Source organism: Prunus mume, linkage group LG7 (assembly GCF_029339155.1).
Source record: "Prunus mume cultivar Tortuosa linkage group LG7, ASM2933915v1, whole genome shotgun sequence".
NCBI lineage: Eukaryota > Viridiplantae > Streptophyta > Magnoliopsida > Rosales > Rosaceae > Prunus > Prunus mume.
The window spans coordinates 2465162-2483258 of record NC_142704.1 but is presented as its reverse complement, the minus strand read 5'-3'; the positions used below and the strand labels follow the sequence as shown (position 1 = coordinate 2483258).

The 18097-nt window shown below is 37.6% G+C and overlaps 4 protein-coding genes and 1 long non-coding RNA gene across 5 annotated transcripts; 4 read left to right on the top strand and 1 right to left on the bottom strand.

The window, feature by feature from the left end:
• Positions 1–103: 103 nt before the first annotated feature.
• Positions 104–3210, top strand: LOC103337570 (DET1 complexing ubiquitin ligase). The gene is made up of 4 exons (XM_008240733.3): positions 104–303; positions 2406–2466; positions 2708–2769; positions 2896–3210. Exons 1-4 carry the CDS (start codon positions 220–222, stop codon positions 2989–2991), a joined length of 303 nt encoding a protein of 100 aa, XP_008238955.1. The 5' UTR covers positions 104–219; the 3' UTR covers positions 2992–3210.
• A 1964-nt stretch (positions 3211–5174) lies between these two features.
• LOC148915208 (uncharacterized) lies at positions 5175–9230 on the top strand (the record flags this gene model as incomplete). Its single annotated transcript, XM_089041252.1, is given in 10 exon segments — positions 5175–6124; positions 6692–6826; positions 6902–6964; positions 7067–7129; positions 7222–7636; positions 7639–8123; positions 8330–8562; positions 8656–8743; positions 8852–8938; positions 9036–9230. Coding segments are annotated over 10 exon segments (2679 nt in total), but the record flags the coding sequence as incomplete, so codon positions are not given.
• A 2-nt stretch (positions 9231–9232) lies between these two features.
• LOC148915207 (uncharacterized) lies at positions 9233–9959 on the top strand. The gene is made up of 3 exons (XR_016122165.1): positions 9233–9265; positions 9414–9637; positions 9718–9959. It is a non-coding gene; the product is annotated as an uncharacterized LOC148915207 (long non-coding RNA).
• A 932-nt stretch (positions 9960–10891) lies between these two features.
• On the bottom strand, positions 10892–14341 carry LOC103337702 (uncharacterized). The gene is given in 4 exon segments (XM_008240875.2): positions 10892–11592; positions 11595–12101; positions 12385–13496; positions 14298–14341. Coding segments are annotated over 3 exon segments (2157 nt in total). The 5' UTR covers positions 13493–13496; positions 14298–14341; the 3' UTR covers positions 10892–11050.
• An 890-nt stretch (positions 14342–15231) lies between these two features.
• ISPF (isoprenoid F) lies at positions 15232–17433 on the top strand. The gene is made up of 3 exons (XM_008240732.2): positions 15232–15721; positions 15814–15944; positions 17035–17433. Exons 1-3 carry the CDS (start codon positions 15361–15363, stop codon positions 17266–17268), a joined length of 726 nt encoding a protein of 241 aa, XP_008238954.1. The 5' UTR covers positions 15232–15360; the 3' UTR covers positions 17269–17433.
• The last annotated feature ends 664 nt before the right edge of the window (positions 17434–18097 follow it).

Genomic DNA, 18097 nt, shown 5'->3' with positions numbered 1-18097 from the left:
ATAGTAATTCTTAAAAATAATAATATAAAAAAAAAAAAGTAAAATCACATGTATGAGGCTTTTTATTCCTTTACTAATTAGAAGTTAGGACAATGGGGTGGCACGAAGAATTAGGGTCCTCCCCTATATAAGATGTGGCATACATATGCAACTCTGTCTGTGTCTTCTTTGAGGCTGGTTCTAGAATCGAGGGGTGTCTCTAGATTTTAGGTGCATTCCATGGGTTCTTTGTTCGGTGACTGGCCGTCATATGACCCTCACAACTTCAGCCAGCTCCGGCCCTCCGATCCTTCAACTCCTTCTGTGAGTTTTCAGCATCTCAATCAAACCCATTTTGCCATTCTTTTTCTTTTAAGCTGTATATAAACATGCAAAGCTTTGATTTTTCTTTACCTGTGAAGTTCTTTGCTTTCTTTTTGTTTGGTTTTGTACATCTGTTATGGTGAAATTGCTGAAGTTGTTGATTGTTCTGAACTGAGTTGTTGTGGCAAAAAAAGATTCTGCCTTTTATGATACTGTTCAGCGCAAGGTAAGGGCTTCCTGTTATTTTCATCAAGAAATTTCGAGACCCGGTTTGAATTTTATGGGAAGTTTGAAATGATTTTTGTTTGTACATCCAAAAAGATAGATTTTAGTGCAGATTTTGCTTCTTTTTATTTTATTTTAATTTTATGGTAAATGATGTTGCAGCAATGTCATTGAAATGATAAATCTTTCGTTGTAATAAATCGTGTGCAAGTGAGTGTGGTTTGAATTGGAACATCTTCCTGTATATTTTCATTTGTTTTCTTCCATAACTCATATGAATTCATAAGAAATGCTATTCGTTTGATATTTGGATCAGGGAGCAATATGCTGCTGTTGTTTGTGCTTTGATGTCTCTGATTCGTAGTCTTTTGCTTAAACTACGCGCATTGTTTCACTTCCCGGATCTCCGAAAGTTTCATGCTTTGTTATTACGTTGGTCTTATATTTATTAGGATTGATGCTTTGTTCTGCAGCTAACATATAGTGCTCTAGTCTTGTAGAGTTCACAAGAAATTTGAAATCAGATGCATTATTTTTAACTTAAGATTTTATAGCAGTTGGATTGAAATATCATATATTGGAATGATATGGGATCATGGATACTGCATGATTAATTTACCATATGCATGAAGCTCATTTAGTCCGTTTCTAAGCTAAGATAGAAGTTCTAGTATTTAAACAGCGTCCAAATTATGTTTATCATCCTAAATATGGGCTATAGAGAAAATCCCCATAAATACCTGCCAGATATAAGATGTTTACTTTTTCTTCTAGTTTGTAAGTTGTTTAGAAACTCTTGAGTTCAAGCATCCAACAATTAGTAATTGGGTGGAGAGGCCTGGGATTCGTATATATTAAGTTTCAAGTTTCTATATCCTCTACATTCTCTTTCGCGTTTAGTATAACACATGCATTAATTAGCTTAGGTGTCGTGAAGCACGTACAACCAAATCGGGTCTGACACATGACCAACTGTGCACTTTGGTGCCATGTTAGTCCAACCAAAACCAATGAAAATATGCAGAGTGGCTTAGACTTTATACATTAAGAAAACCTTAAGTGTTTCCAAAAATAGTTTATGCATGCTAGCCTGGTAACTGAATCTTGGATTTGTTTCAAACCAACTGGGCTGACATTGTGGGCCACTAGGACATATTCATTGATGTTATCAACATAGAAATATAGTGAGGAAGTCTGAAAAATATTGTTTTCTACTTATAAATTCTGTTTATACATTACTTCCCAATACTTGGGAATAATAGCATTTCTCAAAGTTAAGGTGAAGATTCTGTGTTACAGTAGGACTCAGTGCCATGAGATGAACCAAAGAGCAAAACTTTTAAGTCTAGCCAACTTGTAGAGAGAAGCAGGATTCCTGGTAGAAGGTTGCTTAGTGATGTTTCCGAAACATACATTCTGGTGTGTATGAACCATCATTTAGCTTCATTAGTGTTGATGTGGTGACACAGGCCTATCTGATGGAAAATGTTTCTCTGTTCCAAAACCATCAGACTATTCTGCAGTTTAGCTTATATTCTGCTAATAATTTTATAAAGTTATCATTTACAGCTGTAGAGTTCTGGTTGCTTTATTGTTGGACCAATTTCTGGTCACAAATCCAGATTAAGATGGAAAGTTCATAGCTTATGTACTATTTATAGATTGTTGTATGTCGCTCGGGCGCTCACAGATGCATCTTCAGAATTTGAACAGATTTAACTAATGCAAAATTTGTTATTTGCCTGTTCTTTCAACAACCACAAATTTTAAAAAGGAAACAAAAAGAACATGTCATGAGTTAGGTTTATGATGCAAATAGATCAGAATTAAACGCATTCTCTTTCTTTGTTTAAAATTATGCTTCCATTTGTCTGTAGAAAATGACACCTGCTACCTATCATCCAACACACAGCCGGACCCTTCCCCCACCTGATCAAGGTAATAATGAAAACTTTGTATCTCCTCATTGTTTCATTCTGGATCCTTACCCGTTGGCTTAGTTCCTGTGTCAACAACTCATGATTCTTTAAGAAAGGCCATTCCAGTTAAGCTTTGAAATTAATCCTGACAACTGAAAGTTGACTGTTATGGGTGTAGTTTTTACCCTTGAGATTGATTAGCAATTTGCTAATCGTGCTGTTTCACAAAGTGAAATTAACCTGTCTGAACCCCTTTGCAGTGATAACCACCGAAACCAAAAATATTCTTTTGAGGCACATGTATCAGAATGATGAAGAGAAGGTGAGTATAAGTATAACATGAGCACTTAATGCCCCCTTTTCCCCATTGCACACAACGGCAGACATACATTGAGAGAGAGAGAGAGAGAGGCTTTCTTCTAGTTTTTTCATGGACTGTTTATTGCAGTTGAGACAAAAGCGAGCTGCATCAGAACATCTTTTACCAGAGCATGGATCCAAGCAACTTAGGGCCTCTGTCTCAGATAATGCAAAACAAGCTTAACTGCCTCTGGCAACAGGACTTGACTGTTGCTGCATGGAAATTGGAACATACCGAACAATGTGAATAGTTTTGTCAGTGTCAAAGATGCGCGGTGTGTGCCCTGTCTTAGAAAGAAGGGGTTTGCTTGCGCATTGTTGTAAAAGGTGCTTAACCAGACATGTAAACCATGTGTGTATAAACTAGTTATAGAGCTTAAATGGAATTAAATGTTTAGATGCATGCTTTGCTTTATGTTCACGTTCTCTGTATGGCCAAGTTCTAACTCCATTCGAGTGAGGAACCGTGCTTCACGCAGAAGATGCATGTATAAGGTGGTTCCAGGTTCAGAAGGTGCACGCCAGAGAGCAATGTGCTACACAGTATTCTGTCTTCAATCTTGGCTTGTTAAAACGTTTTAAAGGTGTACTAACATTTTCATGTGATTTGTTGATTCACATATGCATATATAAACATCTCTCCCCCTCTTGATATCAAATAAACATACGAGCAGGATGGATAAGTTACCGTTTGGTCGTATAGCGATCTACATCGTATCTGGCAATTTTACATTTCAAAAATGGCAAGCTGGCAACATGCATCCAAATAAAATACCTAACTAAACGTTGAGATTCACTAGACAATTCATAGAAACAATTCATGGTAACATATTAAGGTTTTGTGTTAGAATCTCCCTCCTTTATTATCAGTTGTATTAAATATAAAATAAATTCTCAATAATGGTAAGCTGGCAACATGCATCCAAATTAAAATGTGCCTAATTACTCATTGAGATTCACTAGAGGATTTATATCAGTTTTATAATAACATGGGAGCTTTAGTTTTAAAGCATAATATAGTTTACTAATTTAGTAGAAAGAAATACAATTTAGTCTAATTAGCAAAAGGCAAAAAAACAAAATGTAACAAAAATACCATTACAAAATATGAAAATTACAACATATGCCATTTTCAGTATTTAGTTTTAAACCAAAATTGAAAAACGACATCAAGCCAAAACTGAACCAAAAGCGACATCAACCGAAACCAAAATTGAATCACAACCCTTTACGCGCGACGTTTCAACTTCTCCTCCAGAAACCTCTGCAACTTCACCTCCAGAAACCTCCAGACCACCAACGATCATCGAAGACCACCAACCCATTCGTGCGACCATCATCGAAGACCACCAACGATCGAAGCCGATTCTTCATTCTCTCTTTCAGCAGTTCCAACCTATTCCCCAAAATCTGAAGCGGCGACGAGTGACGGCGGCGGCGGCGACCAAAAGCGGCGACCAGCGGCGACGATTGAAGGGTTTAGCACTCTCTTGGGGAAAAAATCGTAAGAAAATGACCCCTAACATAAATTTGCCTTCGATTCTAGGGTTCTGAAATTTTACTTACTGTTCATTCATCATTCTGCAATGTAGTTTAGGTTTTGGGTTTAGTTTTGGTTTGAAAACCTCTAAAAACCGAAAAATTACAAAAGAAAGAAAAAGAGCATCAAAACTGTTTTACTTGAACAAAACAGAAACTGCATTGTAGTTTCTGCTAAATTATTTATACTTCTTTCCATTTCACGTCATGTTGTTCTGTAGTTTTGTAGTTCTTGTTTTGAATCATTCTACCTGCAGTTTTGTAGTTCTTGTTTTGGCTATGCTGATCTTTCAATTTCATGTCAAGTTGATGCATATTTTCTGGTACATTTTGTTTTTTGCATTGCAGTGAAAGACAAACTGCATTGTAGTGAACTACAAACTGCATTGCAGTTCTGTGCTTCTTGAATGTTGCTCATTTCGCGCCATGTTCTTCTGTAGTTTCTGTTATGTTTTGCAGTTCTTGTTTTGGCTATGCTCTTCTTTCAATTTCATGTCAAGTTGATGCATATTTTCTGGTGTATTCTCTTTTTTGCATTTTAGTGAAAGACAAACTGCATTGCAGTTTCTACCACAAACTTGCATTTCTACCACAAAGCACATTCAGCTTCTTGAATGTTGCTCATTTCACGCCATGTTCTTCTGTAGTTTCTGTTATGTTTTGCAGTTCTTGTTTTGGCTATGCTCTTCTTTCAATTTCATGTCAAGTTGATGCATATTTTCTGGTGTATTCTCTTTTTGCATTTTAGTGAAAGACAAAGCGCATTGCGTTTCTACCACAAATGCATTGCAGTTTCTGTTTGCTTGTAGTTTATCTCTACTTGTCCTAATAGTATTTTCATCCCTTCTTGTTGCAGATCACAAATGGCACAAGAAATGTCACCACAAAAGGAGGAAGCTCAAAACCAACCAAAGCGAAGATTCAAAATGATGGCTCAAAAGAGTAAACCAAAGCCAAAGTCAAAGCCAAACTATGATCGGAAAGCAAAGCACCCAGACTATGTCCAATTTCGGTGCAATTGCAACGCTTTCAACAGCATCATTACGGATGTAAAAGACAAGCTCAATGAAAGGCAGAAGAAGCTTCTCAAGAACACCCCATTTTGGAACTTGATTGAGGTGTTTTACAACCGAAGGATTGACATGAATAACATGAATAAGTCAGACCTTGACTTAGTTCAGCTGCTCAAGAAGTTTGATCCAGATACAAAGTCCTTCAACTTTGGCACCGAAGCATTCAAGATCACAGGCAATGCTGTGAGTCAGATTCTAGGACTGCCAAATGAAGGAAAATCCGTCCAACTTGTCAATGATAAGTACACTTCTACCTTCAGAATAAGGCACTTCGGATTAAAGGGAAAACCATCAAAAAATAAGGTAGAAGAAGAATTACTAAAGACAATTTCCTTGGCAAACCAACCGAAGAAAGAAAAGGCCAAGGCAGAGGAAAAGAAGAAAACAAAGAAAGGAAAAGAAAAGAAAGAAGCTGAAGAAGAAGAAGAAGAAGAAGAAGAAGAAGAAGTTGACTACGACAAGGAGGTGGTCAGCCTAGTATTGGTTCACCTCTGCATGACATTCCTTTTTGCCAACGCTTCATCAACTTTGCATTGGAAAGTATTTGAGCATTGTGTGAATCTAGACACACTTTCATGCTATTCTTGGGCAAGAGCTGTTTCAGCCTACATGAATGAATCCTTGGTCGCAAAAGCAAAAGCAAAAGCAAAGAAGGGTGGAGAAGGCTCTATAGGAGCTGTTTCGGGTTGCATTATCCTAATATTGGTAAGTAAACAGTGGCTTATGCAATGCATTTTGAGTTTTAGGCAATGCAGTTTTCCTTTAGTTCAATGCAGTTTCTGTTTTATCCTAAGCAGTTTCCAACCTAATTTATGATATATCTTTCAATTTCATGTTTATGTTTTGCAGTTCTTGTTTTGGCTATGCTGATCTTTCAATTTCATGTCAAGTTGATGCATATTTTCTGGTGTATTCTCTTTTTGCATTTTAGTGAAAGACAAATGCATTGCAGTTTCTACCACAAATTGCAGATTTCTACCAAGCTGCATTGCAGGTTTCTACAAACTCATTGCGCTTCGCTTCTTGAATATTTCTCATTTCACCCCATGTTTTTCTGTAGTTTCTATTATGTTTTGCAGTTCTTGTTTTGGCTATGCTGATCTTTCAATTTCATGTCAAGTTGATGCATATTTTCTGGTGTATTCTCTTTTTTGCATTTTAGTGAAAGACAAACTGCATTGCAGTTTCTGTGCTTCTTGAATGTTGCTCATTTCACGCCATGTTCTTCTGTAGTTTCTGTTTTATGATATATCTTATTTTTGAACTGTGCAGTTTCTACTGTGTGAGAGGACAAACATAATACAACCAATCCTGGGCAAGGAGAAAGAAACTCCTGCCATTCTTAAATGGAGTCTTGTGGAACTCCACACAAGATTCAACCAAATAAAGGACTTGAATGACATCGAGGTATGCAATTTATCGCATGTTCTACTTTAATGTATCTTGAATGTGAATCCATGCTAAATCATTCTCATTGTACAGGGTATTTTTAAAACTCCTAAAAAGCGAAAAACTACCAGGGAAGAGGAAGACACTGTTGACAAGGTAATTAAAATCTGTATACAGTGCATTGCAGTTTGTGTTTTCTACATTGCAGTTTGTATTTTATCCAATGCAGTTTTTGAATCATTCAATCTCATTGTACAGGGTATTTTGAAAGCATATAAAAGGAGAAAAACTACTAGAGAAGAGGGAGTCCCTCTTGACAAGGTATAAGAATCTCTAAACAAAGAATTATGCATTGCGGTTTCCATTTCCTCCAATGCAGTGCAGTTTCTAATTAGTTTCCGTTCAATATGCAGAAAAAAGAAAAAGAAGATGAAGGACAACAAAGAGAAGCAGAGGAAGCAGAAGACCAAGGAAAACCTGATAATGCTGATCAAACTCCAGAATTAAAAGAGGATGGAAAGAAGAAAATGTTTGAGAATGAAGCTGGAAATGAACCTCTTGCAATTCAAGACCTCTTGGTGAAGTCCATGACAGACGAAATCAACTGTCGCCAACGTCAAGATCCTACCTTCATTTGCCCAGAAAGATTACAACTGTGGAAGGATGAAATAAATGAAGACAGTGAGAAGAAAATGAAGGAATTGTGGGATATATTTATCCAAGGAGAAAAGAGATCAAAGGAGTTGGAAGCGAAGTTGGCAACATACGTAGAGAAATTAGATAATGAAGAATATTTGACTGCCACCATGACAGTGGAATCTGATTCGACTTGGAAATACAAAATCTAAAAAGGAGGATTGCAGAATTGGAAGGCAAGGAAACTTGTATTGACAAGGAGAAGATTGCCAAGAAAAAGGAGATTGAAGAAAAGTACAAGGTAGAAATTGAAAGCTTGTTCTCAGACCCAACAGTCTTTGAAATGGAGATGGATCTGCCTACAACACAACCAACACAACCAGTTGAAGAGCAAGAAGAAGAAGAGGAAGAGAAAGAAGAAGACAAGAAAGAAGAAGAGAAGCAACAAGAAGAGAAAGAAGAAGAGAAGAAGCAAGATGCTCCAAAACCTGATGTTCCTTCAAGAGTACTAAGGCTGAAGAATAGAGAAAGAAAGAGGTTTCAAGCATCTTGCTATGTGTACGAAAAAAATAAGAAACCAAAAAAGAAGGCAAAAAAGGATGATGAAGAACTACCACAATTCAAGATTATCTCTTCCGAGGAGCAATCAACACAAGAGGATCCTCAAAATCAGAAGGTGGTATGCAATTACTGCGATTCAATGCTGCTTTTCTTTTTCTGCATTGCGCAAATAGAAACGCATTGCGATTTCGCTAGAACGAGCGCATTGCGGTTACGCTTTGACTGCAGAAGCGCATTGCGGTTTAAACGCTGCGCATTGCGGTTTACTTTGCAGTTTCTGTTTTATCAAATGTAGTTTCTAATTAGTTTCCTTTCAATCTGCAGTTAACACAAGAGGCATCTCAGCCCGATGCCACAAATCCAATTCCTGATCCCCCAAAAGGAAGGAGCCTTCATGATTCAATACCTGTAGGTATGCAAGAATCAAATGATGAAGATGAAGGAAAAAAAAAGCCAACAAAGAAAAAACTAGGATGGGGTCAAAAGAGGGTTTGGCAGAAAATTCCAAAGGAGGACAGGGACATAATTCAAGAATACTACTTAAGTACTCAACCTAGGTAATATCTCTATTCCAAAAGAACAACTCTTTCATCTTTTAATTACAATAAACTAAAACTAATCTTGTGAATTTCATGTATTCGAATCCGCAGTGATAGCTTTTGGGCAGGACTCGATAATGAGAAAGTGACAAACCATGATATCAAAGATATTGTATGGGACCTGGAACTGTCACAAAACGTAAGTATAAAATACTAATTCTATAACACACACTGCACTGCATTTTTTATTTGTGCTACCTATATTACCCGTTAATAATTCCATTTTTCTCCAATCAATGTGAAACAGGTTATTGAGGCCTATATCCAAATAGAGGAGGAGAAAATAGGGCCCATGCAGACAGATAGTCCACAGTACATGTCTACATGGACTTGGGTAAGAATTATTTTGAAAATTCAAAGTTGTTTAAATAGACACGGCACTGCAGTTTTCGAAAAATATATACTAACAAATTGCCATTCAATGATGGCAGGCTTACATGCAAACCTTTCTAGAACCAAATTGGCATAGGGCCCTGTATGAACACTTACTTGAAAAACTCGGGAAATGCAATGTTCTCTTCTTCCCGATCATTTCAAGTTCTGAGTTCCACTTTACACTTCTCACATTTCACAAAATGGAACGAAAGTGGAGACACTACAATCCACTTAGTCGTTGGGATCTAGAAAAGAAGAAAGGTGTATTGACATTGCTCAAAATTTTGTAAGTGGAATGAAACTGTCTTAATTTCTCACACAAACACAAATGCAATGCGTTTACGTATTATCATCTTGCTAATTTCGACCAAAACTATAATATGCAATGCACTGATTACCATTTCTTTTCTCTTTTTTTCTTCTTCTTTAAACAGGTTAATATTGTGGAAGGGTGGCTAGAATATATCAGACCACAAGCACAAGAGTTCTTAGAAACTAAAACAATACCAAAACTTGTGAAGCAAAAAGAAGGCCCCCCTACACCTGCACAGGTTGATTTGTCCCCAAATGAAGAACTCACTCTAAATTGGATTCTGCAAAATCCATATCAGTTTCCATTTGAGGATGACACAGAATGTGCTCAACAAAATTCGTCTTCGTAAGAATTGTGTCTACTCAACCATTCATTACAATTTGAAATCATTCAAAACCAAAAGCTAATCTCGTATTCATTTGCAGGTTGGATTGCGGCATGTTCGTCATGTTCTACATGGATAAAATAGCACAAGGACAGCCCATTCCAAAAAATGTGGACAAGAATTTCATGAATGAATATCGAGCACAATATGTCACAAAACTCCTACACCACAAACACTGTGTAATTAATCGTCTCTAGTGATTTGCCTTTCGTTAACTCAAGACAATATGTATCTTAATTCTTGTGGATGTTTGTAAATATTTCTAGTTATGGTATATAAGAACATATTTCCTATACATATAAACTGTAATATAATCTTGGAACAGGATGCAACAAAACGAAAGGGAAACAACAAACTGCACTGAATTTTCTGGTCAAATATTGCAACAAATTAAAATCGCAGTGCGGTCTCGTTTACTCGAACAATTATTCTGAAATTGAAATATCGAACAAGAAATCTGCAGCTGCGGTTCGTCTCGAACAAGAAATCGCTGCTTTACGTCAAAATCTGCACTGCTGCTCAAAAGGTAAAGGCATAATCAAAGTACTAAAACTAATATCAAATCACATTTAAGTAGGTCAGCAGTTGTAACATTCCAATATACTTGCAAAAATTATTCTGAAATTGAATTATCGAACAAGAAACTGCGATTGGTCTCAATAAGAAACTGCATTTCGGTCAAAATCTGCACTGCTGCTCAAAAGGTAAAGGCATAATCAAAGTACTAAAACTAATATCAAATCACATTTAAGTAGGTCAGCAGTTGTAACATTCCAATATACTTGCAAAAATTATTCTGAAATTGAATTATCGAACAAGAAACTGCGCTGCTTTCTGTCAAAATCTGCACCTTCTCGAAAGGTAAAGGCATAATCAAAGTACTAAAACTAATATCAAAACACATTTAAGTAGGTCAGCAGTTGTAACATTCCAATATACTTGCAAAAATTATTCTGAAATTGAAATATCGAACAAGAAAGCTATAGCTTTCGTCAAAATCTGCTGCTCAAAAGGTAAAGGCATAATCAAAGTACTAAAACTAATATCAAATCACAACATAGACTAGCAAAAATATTCTGAAATTGAATTATGGGACAAGTTCTGTTCAAAATCTGCAACAAATAAACAGAAGCTGCGGTCAGTTTCTGCAACAAAATCTGCTCAAATCTGAAAACAAGCATTCAATGGCAGTCAAAAACGAATATCCACTCATGAAACAATTGTATAATTTTCATTAACTTCAAAAAACAATCATAATATCCAATTAGAAGCTGTGTAGCCAATTAAAAGCAACTAAAACTGCAATGCAGAAACTGACTATACATTCACTAAACCATATCTAACGTAAGCAATCGTCAACTGAGAAGTAATGTTCATATCACAGCCTTGCAAGTCTTCCTATTATGCCCAGTAACACTACACCGACTGCATTTCAATGGCCTTTTAAATTCACCAAAAGCTTTGATCCTCTTTGTTGGTGGTCTTCCGGCTGGCCTCTTTGTAATTGGCGGAAGCACAAATCCAACTGCAAAACTGGTGCTGCCCAAGCCTTTCCCAATATCTGGAATAGGAAAAATAGGACTCTCATAGGCTTTTCGAAAGAAGTCAGTCCTATAGTAACACTCCACGTAATCATAAATTGAATCTTTCTTTGCTAGAATTGCAGCTACCGCATGCGTGCAAGGAAACCCGTCAATTTGCCAAAGACGGCAAGAACAAGTCCTTTGCTCAAGATCAACCATCACAGAATAATCAGCAAATACTTCAAAAACAGTGAAACTAGAACGACGAACTACCCAAGTCCTACCGGCCTCCGCATTTTCCCACAGTCTAGTTTCCATCTCCGGACACAAAATTGTTGTCCACTTCTCCGCTTCAATTCGTCGTTGAGAATTCAATACCATCAATTTCTGTCAATCCCTTCTATCAAAGGTAGCACCGGCAAATCTCGAAACACACCAACCCAATTATTAAATGACTCCGCTAAACTATTTGCCATCTCCCCATACCGCATTCCTTTGAAATATGCGTTCGCATAGTGATCTCTAGACAAATCAGATATAAATGTCTTCACTTTCGAACTCCCAACAATCACCAACTCCTCCATTGCTACCGTAAACTCTTCCTCTGTAACAGTATATGCGCACCTACTAAATAAATTGATAACACGATCCTGGAGCAATTTCCCATAACCTGACTTCGGGTACTTCGATATCAAATTCTGTTTGAGGTGATAGTAACAGTAAGAATGAGGCCATCCAGGAAACACAAACCCCGTTGCATTTAACAAACCTTGATTGCGATCCGAAAAAAAGGTCACCACTCTCCCCATCGGTAGCAAAATAGAAGCCAAATGTTGAAGAAACCAAGTCCAATTCTCCTCTGTCTCAGAATCAACAACTCCAAAAGCTAGAGGATAAAACCCTGCAAAACAAAACCAAGAGCACAAGTATAAGCAAAAAAGGGAAATTGCAGTGCAGTTTTTGAAAACAAATCTGCTCAAATTTGAAAGGAAACCAAAAGGCAAAACCATGATCCAAGTACTAAAACTAAATTTAAAACACATTTAAGTTCATGAGCAGTTGCAACATTCCCACAGACATAAAAAAATTACTAAGAAAATCGAATTATGAAACAAGAAACTGCAATGCGGTTTACGCTAAAAATTGCAACAAATGGAATCTGCAATACATTACAGTAACCATACCTTGATTTCCATTCTTTCCGGAAGCACAGAGAAGCTGCCCCTTGTACTTGCTCTTCAAAAACGTAGCATCAACGAACAACAAGGGTATGCAATATTGAAATCCAGCAATGCAACCGCCAAACGACACAAAAAACCGTCTAAAGCGATTAATTCCAGCTTCACATTCAAGAGTGCAGAGAGAACCAGGGTTAGTTTCCTTTACGGCGTCCGCATACCACACTAACTCGTTGAAGGACTTCGACTCATCACCGTGAACGTTCAATTTAGCTAACTCTTTGCCAAACCATGCATGGTAGTATGAAATGTCTATACCATAATAATCTTTGAACTCGTGTATAATCTCAACTGGCTTCAGCTCTGGTTTTGCACGAATTCTGTCCACAATGAGGGAGGACACCACACGAGACTTCATCATCTTACTCTTTGATTCCCGTATCCGACCCACACATGTATGCACATTATTTAATGTCCGAATTACAAAACAGCCAGTAGCTTCACAACGAGAAGCATAAACACGCCAGCTACAACCCTCCAATTTCTTATTCGAACAAATAGCAACCACCCGCTTCTTGTCATTGCCGGCATATAAAAAATTAAATCCTACTTCAAGAGCGTACTTGCACAATTTCAAACGGAACTCCTCTGCACCACCATCAAACTTCTGCCCTACATGATGTATGTACGTCTCCCACTCATTCGACAACAAAGGCTTAGCACTTGCTCTCTTCGACCTGCCCAAAAATTCATTTCTGTCTTCGACAGTACTAGAACACGACGACTCGCCCTTTTCACATGCTATCAACTCCTTATTTGCACAAAAATCACCACTATATTCACTGCTCCCGCATAAATCCTTCACTAAAATATCAACACTCTTCTCATTTGATACAAACAAAAATGACCTCATCATGTCCAAATCGCTATCCGTTTCTAGAAAACAACTCGGATAACTGGGCAGCGAATACCGTAACGTAAAACAACCCAACTGCAAACCCTTAAACCTTAGACACAAAGTCTTCAAAATATCAACCATGGATGACTCTGATGAAACTGAAAACATAATGGTTTCCGACTTATATGTGCACTTGGCAATGACACACACCTCCATTAGCCTTGAAAATGCAAACAAAACAACAAACAAAAACAGAAAACAATTTAAATCAGTAAATAATGTACATGAGCAGTTGTAAAATTCCAATAGACTTCCAAATATTAGTCTGAAATCGAATTATGAAACAAGAAACTGCAATGCAGTTTCTGCCAAAGTACTAAAACTAATATCAAAACACATTTAAGTAGGTCAGCAGTTGTAACATTCCAATATACTTGCAAAAATTATTCGAAATTGAATTATCGAACAAGAAATCGCTGCGCTTTCGTCTCAACAAGAAATCTGCTGCAGATTTCTGGTCAAAATCTGCCTTCTTGCTCAAAAGGTAAAGGCATAATCAAAGTACTAAAACTAATATCAAATCACATTTAAGTAGGTCAGCAGTTGTAACATTCCAATATACTTGCAAAAATTATTCTGAAATTGAATTATCGAACAAGAAACTGCACTGCGATTTGTCTCAACAAGAAATCTGCCGCAGTTCGGTCAAAATCTGCACCTGCTCAAAAGGTAAAGGCATAATCAAAGTACTAAAACTAATATCAAATCACATTTAAGTAGGTCAGCAGTTGTAACATTCCAATATACTTGCAAAAATTATTCTAAAATTGAATTATCGAACAAGAAACTGCACTGCAGTTTCTGGTCTCGAACAAGAAACTGCATGACAGATGTAGTTTATGACAGAAAATCAAAACAATTCGAATAGAAACCAAAAGGAAACCACGATAAAAGTACTAAAACTAAATTCCATAAACATACAAGTCGACATAATCGAAAACAGGTTCTAAAGTACTCATACCTCAAAACTTAGGACTGCCAAAAATCTCCACAACCAAACAGCAGACTTAAAATCAAATCTGATCACGAAACGAAGAATATAGGGTTTAGCATTGAACGCCACAAGATCGCGCCGCAAAATCGAGCCACAAAACTGAGCTCGAAATACCCGAACTAAAGAGAATGAAATCACCCAAAGCGGCGGTCATTCAAAGATGAAAATCGAGCAGAAAACGTAGCGAGAAAAGGAAGGCGACAGAAAAACGAAGAAAATAAAAGCAAAACCTACAAGAAAATTGAGCTCCAATGGCGAACCCACTCAAACGAAGAAGAAAACGAACGAAAGAGAAGAACTCGCGCGTCGTTTAAACGCTTGAGAGGCAAAAGCGTCATTTAATTTGTAGGTTTACAGATGGAGCTTTTTAAGAGAAAAGGGTAGAATTGTCTTTTATTTGACATTTTTAAGCTAACGAATCCTTGGGCCTAATCTAAAATAGCTATTTTTTATTGAGTATTAAAACCCAAACTAAAATACCTAATATCTCACTTCCTAATTAGTAAACTTAATTATGTCTAATACCTAATTTTCCTTAATAACATTCGAGGTCCTGTGTTTGATTTTTCCTCTTTCATTATCGGTTTCATAATAGGCGGGATTTCTTATGAACATTTCCTTTTATATCTCATTCCACCATAATTCGTGGGATTTCTTATTTTGGGCATTTCCTTTTATATTCAAGTATTTCTATATTACTCATTAATTCCCCACAAAGATGAAAAGATGGGGTTTATGGTTAAAATTAAGCGAAAAATTCATTGGATGGTTCAAATTAAGCTCAAAATACATTGGATTTGTTAATCCATTCCATAAATTAAAATTAAAAAAATTAAAAAAAGTTGGCAAATTGGGGAATATGCGAGTGCACACTTGGATTTCGCTGGAGACAAATGTAACCCAGGTGGGTCCCGCTAGTTGGTTGCGAACTTGAACAGTTGAGCTCAGCGCTGCACAACACTCGATAGAAACCGCAAAGCACAAAACGCCGTCGTAGCAACTCGTGTAGCAGATCTTCAAACCTTCAGCAATGGCCATGGCAGCCACACCCGTCTACGCCTCTTCAATCGCCACCACCACTGCCACAACAACCAAACCACTCTCTCGTTCTCTTCCTCGCTCGAACCTGCCAGCTCCAAACCCCTACAGTCTTCGAACCCCATATTCTCTATCTCTCCGAGCCGCCCAAACGACGCGCAGGCCAGTCGTTTTTGCCTCCGCCAGCACGGCCTTCGAGGTTGACCAAGCCCCAGCTTCCGCCGCTGCCTCCAAGGTCTTGCCTTTTCGGGTCGGACATGGGTTCGACCTGCACCGGTTGGAGCCCGGTTACCCTTTGATCATCGGCGGCATAAACATACCTCACGATAAAGGCTGCGAGGCTCATTCCGATGGTAATTCTGCAATTCTAATTGTTAATTTTGTTTTTTCAAATTCTCTATTTTGTTATTTTAATTTCGATTTTTATTTTCAATTTTGTTTATAGGGGACGTGTTGCTTCACTGTGTGGTGGATGCGATATTGGGGGCTCTGGGCCTTCCGGATATCGGGCAGATATTTCCGGATTCGGATCCTAAGTGGCGCGGTGCAGATTCCTCTGTTTTCATCAGAGAAGCTGTAAGCTATCCTTCTCCTTGTACTTACTGGTTTTTTGGTTTGTTTGAGTTTTGGTTTGGTTAGCATTCATTTCCAGAAAGTTTGTGTTTTTGGTTTCTTCGTGAAGATTTTTTTAATCAATTGTAACTTTTGGATGGAAAATCTGAATGTTTGCGGGGTACGATATTAACCAATAATGGCTCTTTCTTTGTTCCCTCTACTTTGTGTGAAGTACATAAATTGAAGCTGAAAAAGTGAGACTAAGCAATTTAGTTGAGGGCTCGTTTGAATCATGATCTTGATACAATTTTTGGTTTTTGAGGAATACAGTAAATGCAGAAGAAAAGAAGAAAAGAATCACACACACACACACACACACACACACATTTGATTAAACTGCTGTGAGAAACTATTTTTTAGATACAATCTTGAAAAGGTTGTGTTCGCCCTTTCAAATAAGATTGGATTGGAAACCACTCAAAAACATTATGAATCCAGGGCATTGACGTTCCTCTAGACCTGAACTTTGAGGCATGGATCATAGGCTCGAAGTTCAATTTCAAGTAATGGACCCTCTGCCAAATTTCTTGTATGAGTCCTGATATCAGGACGTTGACCATGAGCCGCATGCCCTGGAACCCAGGCAGAGAGCCCAAACCCCAGGTCGGATTCTCAAGCATTGGGTGACTATGAGAGCATGTGTGCCCTTCGGGCTACATTCATGGATTTTCTGCTCTGCCATGATACCTCGTGCCCCAAGCACCTCCAACCTCATGGACTCAAAATCTGAGTCTAAAGCCTCAAATCCTAATTCCTGGCTGCAAAACTTGTCATGGGCCACTATCCACATGTATTTTCATGGTTTTTTAAGTTGAAAAACTTTTTCGAGTTTAATATGGAAACTGTAGGTCGTAGGTAGATGAATAATGATGATAATAACAATACTTAGAATGTAACTTAGATTTTCAGATTGTATCAAAGTTTCCAGAAACCTTTTTTTCCGATCATGAGTCAAGCAGGCCATGTGTTGTTGAATGATTGATCATACATGGCGATTGGCGAAAATGATTGTTTAATCAACCTTATATTTCTATTATTTTGCTTGTTTCAGGTGAGATTGATGCATGAGGCAGGGTATGAGATTGGAAATTTAGATGCTACTTTGATTCTTCAAAGACCAAAACTGAGCCCACATAAGGAGACTATGAGGGCCAACTTGGCTAAGCTGCTTGGAGCAGACCCCTCTGTTGTGAATCTCAAAGCTAAAACTCATGAGAAGGTGGACAGCCTTGGAGAAAATCGAAGTATTGCCGCTCACACTGTGGTTCTTCTTATGAGAAAGTAAGAAAAGGCCTTTAATGGCAGTTCTTAAATTGTGATCATTGTAGTTTATCATGACTGTTGTATGCTGCTGTTCTGCTTACACAGCTTATAGGTAACGAATTTGCTTACTCATCTCACAACTGTGCATTTGGTTGGAATCACATATATGAAAAGTGTTTTCTCTTTCTCCTGGGTTTCTTTGAAATCACATATATGAAAAGTTGTTTCTCTGCCCCTTGGATTATACAGCATGTAAGCATGACATGATAGAATCGGGACCGATAATGTCACAGTAACAGATAAGTTTGGCCCTTGGCCGAGGTCTGGACTTGAAACCTAAGTTTACCATAAATTTGGGACTGAAAGTTAGGCAGGTTGTTTCAAGCAAGCAGTCGACCCAAAAAAAAAAGAAAAGAAAAAGAAAGTCATGTTGGTCGTATTGGCATGTTGATTGACAATGACTATTCCTGATCAAACACATGGACAATATGCAAAGGACTATTAGTTTGCCAAATTTGAATTCACTTGGTTTTCTAAGGCATAAGGTAAGCATTTATACATAATAAGCTTTTTCCAGGTTTCGTAGTCGACTTTGGAATGCAGTTGGAAACATTGAAAACGTTTAAGCTTAGCCATGATGTTTTGGTTTTACTTTCTTTTATTATTATTATTATTATTATTATTATTTTTGGCCAAAGTTTGGAAAGGAGACGGGGGAAACTTATATACACAGGTATCATAATAGCTTGAATTCAAGATCACTTGAGAGTACACCAAAAGCACGGGGCAATCAGCTAAGGCCCATTGGTGTTTTACTATTTAAGTTCATCCTCAGAAAGTTGAAAAATGAA